We start from the raw sequence: 15,453 nt of genomic DNA on the forward strand, positions 1-15,453 counted from the left end.
GTGCCTCAGTTTCTTCATCTAGAAAAACATTACCGGGCTGCGCCAGGATGTGGAGTATGTGCAACAGGACTATCCGTCCCTGCTGCTGCCCTCTTTACCTGCCCTGCCCGTTGTCTTGTAGATTGTCCCATGTTCCGGATTTTTCTGATTGTTTCCTTCTCATGGGATGACCTAAAAAACATTTTTTTTTTTTTGAGACGGAGTCTCGCTCTGTCCCCCAGGCTGGAGTGCAGTGGTGCGATCTCGGCTCACTGCAAGCTCTGCCTCCCGGGTTCACGCCACTCTCCTGCCTCAGCCTCCCGAGTAGCTGGGACTACAGGCGCCCGCCGCCACACCCGGCTAATTTTTTGTATTTTTAGTAGAGACGGGGTTTCACCGTGTTAGCCAGGATGGTCTCGATCTCCTGACCTCGTGATCTGTCCGTCTCGGCCTCCCAAAGTGCTGGGATTACAGGCGTGAGCCACCACGCCCAGCCTAAAAAACATTTTTTTAAAATCAAAAGCTTATTGAAGCAGTGCAAAACCAATACAAAGTATTTCCTTTCTCCTTCTCCTCCTCCTCCTCCTCTTGCTTCTTTTTCTTCTTCTTCTTCTTTTTGAGACAGTGTCTTGCTTCTTTTTTCTGAGATAGGGTCTCACTCTGCCACCCAGGCTGGAGGGTGGTGGTGTGATCATGGCTCTCTGCAGCCTCACCCTCCACGACTCAAGCAGTCCTCCCACTTAAGCCTCCCAAGTTGATGGGACTACAGGTGCATGCACCACCACACCTGGTTAATTAAAAAAAAAAAAATTGTAGATATGGGGGTTTCACTATATTACCAGGCTGGTCTGGAACTCCTGGCCCAAGCCTCCCAAAGTGCTGGGATTACATGTATGAGCCACTGCGCCCAGCCATTTCCTTTCTTTTGAACCATTGAGAGAAAGCTGCTGACAGAATGTGCCATCATCCCTATTATTTTTTGTGTGTTTTCTACAAGCTGGGATTCTCTCTTACAACCACAAATCAACCATCAATATTGGGAAATCAACAGTGATAAATTGCTGCCATTTAATCCTCAGGTCCCCTGCAAGTTCTGCCAACTGTCCCAATATGTCTTTCGAAGCAAAAGAATCCAGTGCAGAATCACACGTCACATTTACTTATCAGAGCTCTTTAGTCTCCTTCAACATGGAGCAGTTCCCCAGACCTCCCTAAGATAATGGCTTTGATAGTTCTGAGATGAGAGGGCAGTTACTTTGTAGTATGTCGTTGCATTTGGCTTTGTCTGATATTTCCTCCTAATTCTATTCTGATCACGTATCTTTGCCAGGAACATCACAGAAGCTATTCTGTCATCTTGTTGCATCCTCTCAGGTGGCTCAAGATTTCAGTTTGTCCCTTTTTGATGAGGGTCACTTTGATCACTTGATTAGGGTGGTGTCTGATAAGTGTCTGTCTTGTAAAGTTTCTTTTTTTTTTTTTTTTTTGAGACGGAGTCTTTCTCTGTCCCCCAGGCTGGAGTGCAGTGGCACGATCTTGGCTCACTGCAAGCTCCGCCTCCCGGGTTCACGCCATTCTCCTGCCTCAGCCTCCCGAGTAGCTGGGACTACAGGCACCCACCAACACGCCCGGCTAATTTTTTGTATTTTTAGTAGAGACGGGGTTTCACCGTGTTAGCCAGGATGGTCTCGATCTTCTGACCTCGTGATCCGCCCGCCTCGGCCTCCCAAAGTGCTGGGATTACAGGCTTGAGCCACCGCGCCCAGGCTTGTAAAGTTACTTGTTCCCCTTTGTAATTATCAAATATTTTATGGGGAGTTTATTTTTATTTTATTTTATTTTTTTGAGACAAGGTCTCATTCTGTTGCCCAGGCTGGAGTGCCTTGCACAAACACGGCTCACTGCAACCTGGACCTCCTGGGCTCAAGCGATCCTCCTGCCCCAGCTGCCTGAGTAGCTGGGACTACCATCGTGCACCATCACATTAATTTTTTTTTGGTAGAGTCGAGGTCTTGCCCTGTTGCTCAGGCTGGTCTCGAACTCCTAAGCTCAAGCAATCCACCCACCTTGGCCTCCCCAAATTCTGGGATTACAGGTGTGAGCCACCACGCCCTGTCGGGAGTTTATTTGAAACTTTATCCCATTCCTTCTCAAACTTTAAAAATATGTATTCATTTGTGTTAGTCTGGTCTTGTGGTTTCCTACTTTATTTCACGCATTGTAATCCTTTATGGCCATGATTTTCATGCTCAGATTGTCCCAGGTAAGCCAGTGGGAACCCCTTCAAGTTGGCTTCCATGCCTTTTTGACATGGCCTCATCACTCTTCGAGCTCTTTCCTGCTTTCTGGCATGAGATGCTCCGTGATCACTTTGTATTTTGTCTGCTCTGGACTTGAAATTGGCCATTTCTCCAAGAAGCCCTGGGCACTAGGCACACACATTGCAGTCTGAGCATCGCTGTCAGCAGACAGAACAGGAGAATATATATATATATATACACACACACATATATGTGTATATATAATATTTCTAGAATTTGTCTGCTGTATTTATATTCTATTCATTTATAATATCTATTATATATTCAGATTTATTTTTTATCTAAGTTTATCTATCTGTATTGAAAGCTGCGAGTTCAAATAAGTGCCTCCAATTCATATCTAACAAGTCCATTTCAGTTTCCTCCTTTTCTCTATGTGTGCTCCCTGCTCTGATAATAAGAAACCTGGTTTCCTTTACCTTTAATCTGTTTATTTGATCAATGCTCCTGTATGTAACCAATCTCCCATCTTCCCCCACCTCCTCCAGCTAGAGCTCTGATACCCCTTACAGGCAGCTCCCCTGCCCATATGGACACCCTCTTTGCCCTGTTTGGGCTCTGACTGGCCCCTGTGAGGCCACACCCTCACACCCTATGCAGGCATTCCCTCACCCCCTCAGCCTCCTGCACCTCCTCACGTGGCCTGGGCTCTGATACATGCTCTGAGCCAACAAGCCCATTCCCACCACTGACACCCACCTTGCTCTGACCCACCCAGTGGCTTTAGGACTGAATTGTTACAGAAGAAAAGAGAGAGGAGGTGTGGAGCAGGGAAGCGTGCACACTTTTAATGACATGGAAAATACACTTCTGAGTAATGCTAAGCAAAAAAGAAGGCAAGATATATAAAATTGCACAGAGAGTACAATATCAATGATGTAGAAAGCTCAGAAAGAGACATTGGCACTCTCTAAGCTAAAGAGCCAAGCAGAAACTGGACAAGGTTTGTTCACTGACCACCCAATGCAGCGCCCTTAGATCTCACGCCCTTTGAGGTTACCGCTGTGCCTTATTTCCTTCATCCATGAAACGGAATGGTAATAGCACTTACTCACAGGGTTGTCATGAGGCCGAAGTGAGTTAACACATGAAAAGCACATAGAACACCACCACACACACATAGGACGTGCCACACAAATGTTAGCTGTGACTATAGGGACGAGAAAAGTGAAGTTCAGTAAGGTCCTCTATGTTACCTTCCTGAGGTTCCCTATCATAGGCACAGTCTGGACACAGTTGTGCCCAACTCAAAGTTCATGTAAGCCTTTTGCCGTTGCACTGCTCAAGGAATTAGAAGCAGTGGGAGATAGGGCAATACACCCGTGATCAGGACAAGACCCCCTGAAACATATTCTACAAGTGCCTTGCGGACCAGAAGAGGAGCAGCTACAGCTGCTTGGTAATTCACCAGGAGGGCTTCCCAGCATAGGTCGGATTCAGGATATAGACCTCGGACACTGGGAAAGATTTGAATAAGTTGTGATGGTGGAGTGAAGGACTGGGGGAACAGACTGAACAATGGCAGGGGACTGGGATCCCCACATCAGTCACCGGGTGACGGCCCATCACCTGTAAGGGTGTTCCTCAGCCTCAGCGCTGCAGGTGTTTTGGGCCAGGCAGCTCTGTATTGTGGGGGACTTTCCAGTGCGTTGTTGGATGTAGCAACACCCCTGGCTTATTCTCACTAATGCCAGTTAGCAACCCAGGCCCCCAGAATGACAACCAAAAATGGCTACAGACGTTGCCTGATGTCCCCTGGATGGGGGTCCAAAATCACCTCCAGCTGAGTGCCACTGTCCTAGATAAATGGAATCTTCAGGAAGTCCCAATGCCACTCATTTATTAACAGGAGCCTGGCTTCTCATCCTTTCTCTTATTGTTGGATGACCTCATGAAAAGGAGACAACCACACTTCAGATGGCCACAGGAAGGAAGAAGGGAAGTGGAGTCCTCCATAATACACATTGCCTGTCACTGAAGGCTCCTTGATAAGGGTTTTTCAAGGTATGAACGTGCAGTTCAACAGCTGGCCAGACTTCCTGGTTCAGAAGTGTAATCCTAGGTGGGGAAGTTTGTTATTACAGCCGGCAAGAACGAGGACACTTCACAGGGCTGGGCTGCCGAGGAGAGATGAGAGACTAAGCTGATGAGAATCACCAACCAGTTTGATGACTTAGAGAACAGTCACTTCCTCTTTCTGGGCTACAGTTTTCTCATCAGTAACTGAAGAGCTTGCAGTACCTTCAACATTCCTTCAGGTGAGGACTTCTCTTTGATCCCTGCTATGGTTTGAATGTGTCTCCTAAAGTTCATGTGTTGGAAGCCTAATCCCCAGGGCAAAAGTGTTGGGAGGTGGGGCCTAAGGAGAAGTAATTAGGCCATGAGTATTCTGCCCTCATGTATTCATGAGATTAATGTCATTATCATGGGAGTGAGTTTGTTAAAATGAGTTCGGCACCTTCTTTCTCTCTCTTTCTTCTGCCCTGCACTATGGAATGCACAGTGCAGAAGGTCTCACCAGATACTGGCACCATGCTTTTGGACTTCTCAGCCTCCAGAACCATGAGCCAAATAAATTTCTGTTCATTATAAATCACCCAGTCTGTGGCATCCTGTTAGAGCAGCATAAAATGGACTAAGATAATCCCTATAAAGAGTGGCAACAGAACAGTTCCCAGCTCACTGGCAGAATCCTATGATCAACTAGTAATGTCTCCCAGGGATGGAGGATGAGTGGCATTAACATGTATGGTGTGTTTGCTGACTGTTCTACAGGATTCAACTAGAATCTCTGGGTCTGTGTGAGGACCAAGAGCTGGGGACAGAAGCAGGGCTCTAGAGGGAAAAGTTTCATTCAGATTCCCTTTTTTTATTTTGTTTTAAAGAGCTATTCTGTGAGAAGACAAGGAGAAAATGGTCCCTACAGGTCTCGGGTACTCACTTCTGTCTCAGGGAGACACTCAAGCATTTATTCAACCAAGAAAGAGAATTAGGTCCAGGTGAAAGGAGAACCCCAGAATAACCACCTACTTTTAAAATTCTCCCCTGTGCATATTCAGGAACCAATAAGAGGATTTGTAATGCGTTGTGAGTAGAAAGGGAAGGGGAATGGGAAAGAAAAGAGTGAAGCCTGGAATGGTGGAAAGTACATGGGCTCTGCCATTTACCAGCTGTGTGATCTTGGGCAAGTAACTCAACCTTTCTGAGCCTTGGTTTCCTCTTTGGTGAAATGAGGACTAATAATCCATTTCTCCCTCAGTACAGACAGACAGCATGCAGTGAGCACTCAGTGGTGGCCAAGTACGGGAGAAGCCAGGCTGGAATGAACATATGGGACCATTTTGTGCAGGTTCTTAGGTAGGCTCAAGACTTGGTACTTAGTTTAACATGCAATGGGGAGCCACTGACAACTTAAAAAAAAAAGTAACATAAATGGGAACCACTTAGACTGTGTGTCCTCTTCCTCTTCCTCTTCCAGAGGAAGATAAGAACCATCTTCAATGGCACATGGCAGTTGCCAAATTGCCATGAAGCAATACCTAAAGCCACCTCATGCTCAGGAGAAAACGCTCACCTCCCCCTCCTGGTTCCCAGGAGAAACACGTTCAGAGAAACTTGTCTAGTAATGAACTCGGGAACTGGTCACCACGAGTATAGTTTCTATGGACAGCTTCGGAGCCATGGAGTGAAGCCGAGCAAATCCATGGACTACTGCCCTGTTCCCGGGTCTATCTCGCTAGACTGGGGACAGGACTTGGGTGATTCAGGAACAGACAATGGCCTGAGAAGGACACAGACCAGACCAGAGAGGAGGGAAGATGGGAGAAGGATGTGGGAAAAGGGCTTACATCAATCTCCAGAAGCAAGAGTTGGCAAAAGGCAGAAGGGAAAAGGCATAGATCCAAAAAAGCAATGGGAGAGAGGGTTTATTGGGTTTGTCCTCTTTGACCTCCAGGGATTGTAGGGAGGAGATAAAATGGAATAAAGAGAGGATTGCTCAAGATTGTGAATTGGATTCCTTCAATGATCCCCCCCCCCCAAAAAAAAGAGAGAGACAAGAGATTCCTTTTATTTTATTTTTTTTAATTATTTTATTTTTTGAGACAGAGTTTCGCCCTGTTGCCCAGGATGGAGTGCAATGGTGCGATCTTGGCTCATTGCAGCCTCTGCCTCCTGGGTTGAAGCGATTCTCCTGCCTGATCTCCTGCCCGATCTCCTGCCCAAGTAGCTGGGACTACAGGCGCATGCCACCAGGCCTGGCTAATTTTTGTATTTTTAGTAGCAACAGTGCTTCACCATGTTGGCCAGGCTGGTCTTGAACTCCTGACCTCAAGTGATCCACCTGCCTCGGCCTCCCAAAGTGCTGGGATTACAGGTGTGAGTCACTGCACCCAGCCGCGCCACACTTTAAAAAATACTGTGGTACTGCTGGGCTGAGGCACGAGGGCCACAGCTACAGTAGGGTTACAGGTGTTCATAGCTGTTTTTCTCCAAAGAATGGCTATGCCACAGAGACATCAGGTTCTTACCAGATCCTGGCTCTTTGAAGACCACACAATCCTGATTTCTTGGTGTCGTCCCTGAGCAGACAGCGTCAGGGCCTTGCTTTCATTTCTTTACTTTCATTTATTCGCTCCTCACCACTCCCACAGCACTCTCTGCCTGTAGCACCTGATGCTGCCTGAAGGCTTTCTCTGTGTTCAGGGCTGTGCTTGGTGAACTGGCCCCGGGAGCAGCCCTCAGCCAATGATAACCAGGACTCCTTAGATAAGCTCCACAGCTTTCTCACCCTTGGGCAGGAAAACCTTGAGATGTATTTGGCACCATCACCCAGAGGTTCCCACAGGCTGGACCCCCCTGATGTCCCCAGAGATGTCCATGAACCCAGATGTCCACAACAGTGGCCTGCTCCTCAACTTCACCTGGCCTGGCTTCCTTCCCTTCCCGTTTCTCTTCCCCACTTCTCTCTGTGCTTCTCAGAATGATCTTCCGATTAACCACTTGTACTCAAATCCTAGTCTCAGAGCCTGTTTCCAGCAGAGCCCAACCAAAGACAGTCGGGGTTTTAGGCAGTCCATCCCATTGTCAGACCACGATCTGATCTGGAAAGAACACGTGGTCACTCCCCTCAGAGTTCATCGATTTCACACCCACGTGCTGCTCCTCCCACTCCAGCGCCAAGACCCACAGGTCCCCCGGGCTCGTGGGCCGCCGGCAGCCTCGGCTCGTTCTCCAGACAGTGTTCCAAGCAGCCACTTCCAGCGAGGAAGCATTGGCCTGAGAACTGGAACCTGTTTGCGGTCTCTGCAAACACGACAATGACAAACACTTGAGAGGGCACGGGAGAAACGAGCTCCTTTATAGGGCAGGGAGGGGTGGGCACTTGGGTGTGACCAAGGAGAGGAGGCGCGCCTGGTCAACAGCTCTCCCTGGTCCGTGTCCAGCTCCCTCCTCACGTAGAGGGGCATCTCAGGGATGGCATCTTTCCCCCCACAGGGAAAGTCCTATCTTTGAAACAGCATGGGAATCGAGGCACCCAGGAGGGGAGCAGAGGCAGGCAGGCCTCCTTCAGGCCCATCCTCCAGCTGGGCTGGTGGTGCCAGGGAGGCTCCCTGCTTGGTAACGAAGGCCTGAGGGGGAGTTGTGAAACCCAGCAGGAAAGCCGGCTCACCTTCGCCTCCCCCTGCGGCTGGGAGGAGAGGAAATATCCCATGGCTGACTGTGCCAAGGCGATGTCTGAGCCAGCTCTCCCGGCCCGAGGGCAGGGCAGGTGGCCCTGAGAGATAAGCCAATCCCGCGGCTGCAGATGAGGAGTTCTGAGAAGCATTGCTCAGGACAGCGGTAAATCACTTCTTGGAGGTGCCCTGCACACCGGTCCTGGGAGCAGGCAGCCTCCCGGGGGTGCGGGAGCCCCAATCCTCCGTGGTGTGTTCCATTTGCTTCCCACATCTGGAGGAGCTGACGTGCCAGCCTCCCCCAGCACCACCCAGGGACGGGCGGCATGAGCCGGTCAAGGCACCTGGGCAAAATCCAGAAGCGTCTGGAAGATGTCAGGAGCCAGTGGGTCCGGCCAGCCAGGGCTGACTTTAGTGACAATGAGAGTGCCCGGCTGGCCACGGATGCCCTCTTGGATGGAGGTTCTGAAGCCTACTGGCGGGTGCTCAGCCAGGAAGGCGAGGTGGACTTCTTGTCCTCGGTGGAGGCCCAGTACATCCAGGCCCAGGCCAGGGAGCCCCCGTGTCCCCCAGACACACTGGGAGGGGCGGAAGCAGGCCCTAAGGGACTGGACTCCAGCTCCCTACAGTCCGGCACCTACTTCCCCGTGGCCTCAGAGGGCAGCGAGCCGGCCCTACTGCACAGCTGGGCCTCAGCTGAGAAGCCCTACCTGAAGGAAAAATCCAGCGCCACTGTGTACTTCCAGACCGACAAGCACAACAACATCAGAGACCTCGTCCGCCGCTGCATCACCCGGACTAGCCAGGTACCAATGGCAAAGCCCGTCTCCATGGCCAAGTAGCAGGGAGGATGGGGGGCTGATGGAGCAGGGAGGGGGGTGCATTTTGCTCCCAGGGTCAGAGTCCAGATGACTGGGGCTTCGGATGGAGGTGCATTGCTGTCTGCCTTGCCCTGGACCACTGACCCTCTGATCCCATCTGTCACAACCAGGGTCCAGGCCACCACCACTTATCACCGGAACTCCCGCAATTGCTTCCTGCCTGGCCCCCTCTTCCATTTTGATCCCCAGCGTCGCAGTCTCCATACTGCAGTAAAGTGGCTTTTCCTCTCTTTCTTTCTTTTCTTTTTTTTTTTTTTTGAGACAGAGTCTTGCTGTGTCACCCAAGCTGGAGTATAGTGGCACTATCTCAGTCACTGCAACCTCTACCTCCCAGGTTCAAGCAATTCTCCTGCTTCAGCCTCCTGAGTAGCTGGGATTACAGACGCATGCCACCATGCCCAGCTGATTTTTGTATTTTTAGTAGAGATGAGGTTTCACCATGTTGGCCAGGTTGGTTTTGAACTCCTGACCTTAGGTGATCTGCCTGCCTCAGCCTCCCAAAGTGCTGAGATTACAGGTGTGAGCCCCAGTGCCCTGCTAGAGCGACCTTTTCTGTACTACAAATCTAATTTGGTCTTTTCCCTGCTTAGAGCCTTCGGTAGCTCCCACTTGCCCATAATGGGAAGAACAAACTCCTTAGCATGGCTTCCACCTCCTCCTGCTCCATACCAAGTGCCCTGTAGAGCTTGTCTCTGAGCCTTTGCGTGTGCTGTTCCCTCTGCCTGGCCCCGCTTGCCTTCCCTGCTTTTCATGTGATGCACATCTACTCCTGCTTCAGGACCCAGCATGAAAGCCTCTTCCCCAAAAAACCTTTCCTGAATTCCCCAGGCTGTGTTAGGTGCCCACCTCTGCGCTTCCAAATGTAACGGGGCCACTCCACTGGTCTCACCTTTGCCCCTTCTCCTCTCAGACTCTGCTAAGACCTGTCTGCCCACAAATGACCTTGTGGCTCTTGAATCTAGCCAGTGGCCAGGCAGAAGATGGGGTAGGCAGCAGAGGGGGTTTCTCTCTCCCCAGAATATTCACACTTTGATAAGTATCTTTAGAAGAGAAAAAACCCTTCAAGCCCAGAGCTGGGCTGGTAGGATTTCAGGCACCATAAGAGCTGGACCAGGAGTTCTCCCGATGCCCGAGATCTCCAGCCTCAAGTGACATCCTGCTGTCAGCCGGAGATGAGTGAAGGGACTTGAGCTCAGGGGTCTTGTTCTATCCCAGGTGCACAAAATGACTCCAGCACCAAGCTGTGGGGTGCCCATCCCTCGCTCCTGATGCTGCAGAGGGGCGGGGGAGAATGGACCCCAAGGAAAAACATTCATCATCTGTAAAATCCTCTCTGTCTCCCTCTCTCCCTCTCTCTCATTCAAATTATTTATTTTGTTACACTTAGAAGAAGTCATAAAAGACCATGCTGATGTTTGGGTTGGTTTTTTGCTAGGGTCCCAGTCTCATAACTGAATTCCCTCCCAAGTTCAATACCGTGTGAAATCTTAAGCTTCCAGAAAAAGCATCCAAGGGTGAAGAGGACATGTGTGGAGGAGGAGGGAGGGAGCGGAGTTCTGGAAAATTTAGTCGAAGGTAACAACAGGTGGGGCGTTGGCTTTTAGTGCGGCTGGGCTGCTTGGAGCAGTATTTCATGTTTCTGTGGCAGGGCGGCATTTGAGGATGCGTCCAGGCAGGCAGCCAGGAGTGCCCACGCTGCCTTGTGGCCCGGCGCTGGCTGCACCCCCTCAGGCAAGTCCCTGGACTCCTTAGGGCTCAGCTCCTATGCCGGACTAAAGTCCCGCCAGGCCCCAAAGGCCCGTTCCTGAGTGTGCCAGTTCTGGTCTTTCTGCATGAAGTTCAGTGCTCTCCAGAGGGGTGGGGACCAATGCTGTTGGGGGATATTGTCAGTCGCAGCTGCTGGAAGGGTGAGGGAGGATCCCTGGAAGGAAGCCTGCTGAGGGCTTGTAAAACACAGTCCCCTGGCTGAGTCCCTCTCCTCCCCACTCCACACCCAGTGAGGCTTCTGCATCCATCTCTAGGACCCTGAGACCGCTGATGTCCTTTGGACACACAGCGTGTTACGAACTTAGGACGACACTTAAAAATCTGAAGATTTCACTTGAAAGTAAGAACTTCCAGCTCTTCTTAGCAGGTGGGCTCTGCTGGCGTGGAGTTGTGGCTACTTCGTTGGGTGGGTCCCCTTTGCCACAGTCCCCACCATTCCCTGTTGTCCTGGGACCCTCAGGGGTTCCCCCTTTTGGGTGTCTGCCAGGCACCCAATAATAATTAATTGGTTATAATTATTGGTTAACAGGCACACTTAATAATAAAGAACTATTTCAAACAATTCACAGTTTTAATTTCTTTTTTTGAGACAGAGTCTCACTCTGTCGCCCAGGCTGGAGTACAGTGGCTTGATTTTGGCTCACTGCAACCTCTGCCCCCCAAGTTCAAGCGATTCTCCTGCCTCAGCCTCCTGAGTAGCTGGGATTACAGGCACCTGCAACCGTGCTGGCTAATTTTTGTATTTTTAGTAGAGACAGGGTTTCACCATGTTGGCCAGGCTGGTCTTGAACTCCTGACCTCATGATCCACCCACCTCAGCCTCCCAAAGTGCTGGGATTACAGGCATGAGCCACTGCACCCGGCCAGTTATAGTTTCTAATATGGCAAACATAAATAGCTATAATCCACATGAACAAAAGCTCTTTGAGATCACCAATAATTTTTAAGAGTGGAAGGCAGGGTTTGTGATGTCCCTATCACACACACACACGCACACACACACACACACACACGCATATATGCACACACACACACACGAATGCACACAAATGCACATACACACACCCCCACATGCAGGGACTCAGGGACAACCAGTTCCCATAGACACAGCTGGGGAGCTGGAGCCTCAGCCTAGGCTGTCCTTGGAAGTAGGTGGCGAGGAGAATAGGAGAGAGTGGGGAACCAGATTTGAATTCTCCCTCTCCTAAGCCTCAGCCCCCGAGCAGAGCCGGAAGGGAACAAACTGAGAGACCCAGCCTGAGAGGTGTTTCCTGGAGCAGTTTCCGCTCTAGAAGAAGCAGGAATTCTCCTTCCTTCCCTTCATGCCCAAATTCCTTTATTCCAGGCTGGGCACGGTGACTCTCACCTGTAATCTCAGCACTTTGGGAGGCCGAGGCAGGTGGATCACCTGAGGTCAGGAGTTCAAGACCAGCCTGGCCAAGATGGTGAAACCCCGTCCCTACTAAAAATACAAAAATTAGCTCGGTGTGGTGGCAGATGTCTGTAATCCCAGCTACTCAGGAGACTGAATCGGGAGAATCGCTTGAACCTGGGAGGCAGAGGCTGCAGTGAGCCAAGATGGTGCCACTGCACTCCAGCCTGTGCAACAGAGCAAGACTACTCTGTCTCAAAAAGCACTTCCCTTATTCCACAAAGCCTAACTTGCCCCCACACCCAGGATGGCAGAGTGGACCAAGAGGGATCCCTCCCTCTGGGGAGCTCCCTGCCAACCACCTGCTCCTTAGGAGAGAGGAGAAAGAATTAGACGATGGCAGTCCCAGGCTTGGGCAACCCTTGGTGCCTGGAAGTGGAGGAAGGGATTAGGGCAGGCTTCACGTTCACGGAAGAGGTGGTCTCGGAGTTGAGTCTCAAAGGCTGAGTAAGCATTTGCTGGGCAGAGACAGAAGGGAAAGGAATTCCAGGCCTAAGGAGGGTCACATGTGAAAGTCAGGAGGTTTGAGAGGGCCCATGTGTCTTGGAGGTGATGGGACCAGAGCTTGGGGATGTGATAAAGAGTGAGGACAGGAATAGAGGCTGTCGGGGCCAGAGCCAAAGACTGAGAGCAGCGGTTCCCAAAGCATGGTGTGGGGGATCCCTGAGGTCCCTGGGGCCCTTTCAGTGGCCATAAGACCCTGCCCTTTCCAATCACTTATCCCATGTAGGGCTGGATTATTCCCATCCACTTCCTCCCAGAGAACCCTTCGCAGCAGATTCATACAGAAGCGGCTCTGACGAGGTGAAGGTGCAGATATCAGAGATTTGCAAAAATGCAAAACAGTGCCACCCTGCTCACCACGTTTTTGTTATTGTTTTGGAAAATATATTTCTTTTTCATTAAAATTGTTATTTTATGTTAACATACAATGGGCTTGTTATTGATATTTTAAAATAACTATTAATAATAAAGAACTATTTCAAAAACTATTCAGTTTTATTTTCTAATATGGCAAACACCAATAGCTATAACCCACACGAACAAAAGCTCTTTGAGATCACCAATAATTTTTCAGAGTGGAAGGGGGTCCTGACACCAAATGGACAGGGAGTTTTTCAGGCAAGCTGGGGCCAGTGGAGAAAGTGAAGTGGGGACGAGGTGGGATGATGTTCCCGGAAGGGAAACTGGGGGCTGGAATTATTGCTCTTTTATTTTATTTTTATTTTTTATTATTATTTTTTTTTTTCTGAGACTGAGTCTTGCTCTGTCGCCCAGGCTGGAGTGCAATGGTGTGATCTCAGCTCACTACAACCTCCGCCTCCCGGGTTCAAGCAATTCTTGTGCCTCAGCCTCCCAAGTAGCTGGGATTACAGGCACGTGCCACCACCCCAGCTAACTTTTGTATTATTATTATTATTATTTTTTTTTTAGTAGAGGTGGGGTTTCACCATGTTGGCCAGGCTGGTCTCGAACTCCTGACCTCAAGTGATCTGCCCACCTCGGCCTCCCAAAGTGCTATGATTACAGGCATGAGCCACTGCACCAGGCCTATTGCTCTTTTTCTAGAATGTCCTCCTTTCTCCCTCCCTCAGACTGTATCTGATGGAAACAGACAAATAGGCAGACAGATGGACATCAGTCCTTCTCTTAGTCCTGAAGCAGAAAGTCTGAGGCATGGACTCTGGTGGGGGTCCAGGCCACCTCTGCGTTCTAGCCCAGGGGTGTCGGAAAGTGACCTGCACCTCTGCTCCTCATTTGGAAATCGGGCCATCATGTGGTGAAAGTCATCTCAGGTGGACACAGGGCTGATAGAAGGTGCCCAACAAAAAGTTGCTGTTGTTATTACTCATCCCTCAAAAGCAGGCTCAGAAAGAGCACCCAAACATAGGAGAGAAAAAGAAAGAGGAAAATAGAGTGGAGGTGGGGTGCTGAGTGCCCCAACAACTGTGCCCAACATGGATGGCAGCCCCAACAGGACCCAAATCTCATTTCCCCTGAGGATTTCCAGCCCCTGAGAAACTCACATGCGCCTGGCAAGGAGCAAGGAATTCTCAGCCAGGAAGTGAGGTCCCCACAGGATGGCCCCGAGAGTGATGTGGTCCAGCAGACAGCATCTCCTGGCTGGGCACCTCCTCTCACTGGAGCTCGGGACTCCTGGAACCGGCATGCCAGGCTCTGCTTCCAGACCCTCTTTCTCCAGCCAGGTGTCATGGCGAGTGTGTCCTTCTCCCTCTCGGCAACCCCTCCCTGCTGTGCTGGCCCCTCTGAGTGGCCTTACAAGACACAGCTTTCTATATCCTGTTTCTTTGGCTTATACCCATAGAGGAGTAGCACTAGGTTTTGTTGTTGTTGTTGTTGTTGTTGTTTTAGATACTGGGTCTCACTATTTTGCCCAGGCTAGACTCGAATCCCTGGGCTCAAGCAATTCTCTTGCCTCAGCCTCTTGACACTACAGACACGTCCCACCACACCCAGCCTGGGCACTAATTTTAACCCTCTTCCATAACCTGGCTTAGAACAACACTCTTGCATTCTGTTATTCTAACATTACCCACACTTTCTCATGAACACTGCACATAAAACCGATAGTCATATTTTAAACATATACTAACGTAATCACCTTTATTTTATATACTGTAATTTACATTATCTGGGTTTATGGTTAGACCCAACTGTTCTGACAGCTAACGTGCTATTATTGTATAGTGTTTTATAGGTAAAGAAACTGAGTTCTGGAGAGGTATTGAGTTGTTTGAAGGCTAATTCCCAGCAGCATCAGGACGAGCATCAAAGTTCCATAACTCCAGACAGAAGGCTTTTTCTCTGGGTTATGTGCTACCCTTTGTGTTAGCTTTCTATGGCTGCCACAACAAATTACCACACATTTTGTGGCTTAAAACTACAGAAATTTATTCCCTCACAGTTCTGGTGGCCAAGTCAGAAATCCGGGCGTCACTGGACTGAGCCCACTATGAAGTCCCGAGGAGAGGGTTCTTCTCTGCCTCTCCCAGCTTCTGGTAGCTCCAGGCATTCCTGGTTCATGGCCACATCGCTCCAATCTCTGCTTTAGGCTTCACACGGCTTTCTCCTCTTCTCCCGGTGCTTCTCTTCTGATATCTCTCATAAGGACACGTATCATCGGATTTAGAGTCCACCAGATAACCCAGGATGATCATCTTGAGATCCTTTACTGAATTACATCTGCAAAGAAGCTTTTTCCAAATGAGGTCATATGCACAGTTCTGGTGATTAGGGTTGGACGTATCTTTTGAGAAGACACCATTCAATGCACTATACCTTCTTTTCCTTTTTTCTTTTTCTTTCTTTCTTTTTTTTTGAGAAGGAGTCTCGCTCTTTCACCCAGGCTGCAGTGCAGTGGCACGATCTCGGCTCAC

The 15,453-nt window shown here is 49.8% G+C and overlaps 2 protein-coding genes and 1 non-coding gene across 5 annotated transcripts in view; 1 reads left to right on the forward strand and 2 right to left on the reverse strand.

Moving 5' to 3' along the window:
* The first annotated feature begins 4,467 nt into the window (after window positions 1-4,467).
* The window catches only part of FAM83A (family with sequence similarity 83 member A), a 32,099-nt gene continuing 21,113 nt past the window's right edge, over window positions 4,468-15,453 (forward strand). Inside the window, exons 1-2 of one of the 3 annotated variants that reach the window (XM_055287171.1) lie at window positions 4,468-5,657; window positions 7,476-8,781. In XM_055287171.1, coding sequence (XP_055143146.1) covers window positions 8,302-8,781 — 480 coding nt within the window. In that variant the 5' untranslated portion in view covers window positions 4,468-5,657; window positions 7,476-8,301. Of the gene's footprint in view, window positions 5,658-7,475; window positions 8,782-15,453 lie in introns of those variants that run through there. The other 2 variants (XM_055287170.1, XM_055287173.1) reach the window with 2 other exon arrangements.
* Window positions 5,739-5,963, reverse strand: LOC129487135 (small nucleolar RNA U3). Its single transcript, XR_008659244.1, has one exon. It is a non-coding gene; the product is annotated as a small nucleolar RNA U3 (small nucleolar RNA).
* LOC134737251 (uncharacterized) lies at window positions 6,367-8,233 on the reverse strand. Its single transcript, XM_063643546.1, has 2 exons — window positions 7,972-8,233; window positions 6,367-7,604 (listed from the first exon to the last, which is right to left on the reverse strand). Exons 1-2 carry the CDS (start codon window positions 8,125-8,127, stop codon window positions 7,386-7,388), a joined length of 375 nt encoding a protein of 124 aa, XP_063499616.1. The 5' UTR covers window positions 8,128-8,233; the 3' UTR covers window positions 6,367-7,385.

Source organism: Symphalangus syndactylus, chromosome 7 (genome assembly GCF_028878055.3).
Source record: "Symphalangus syndactylus isolate Jambi chromosome 7, NHGRI_mSymSyn1-v2.1_pri, whole genome shotgun sequence".
NCBI lineage: Eukaryota > Metazoa > Chordata > Mammalia > Primates > Hylobatidae > Symphalangus > Symphalangus syndactylus.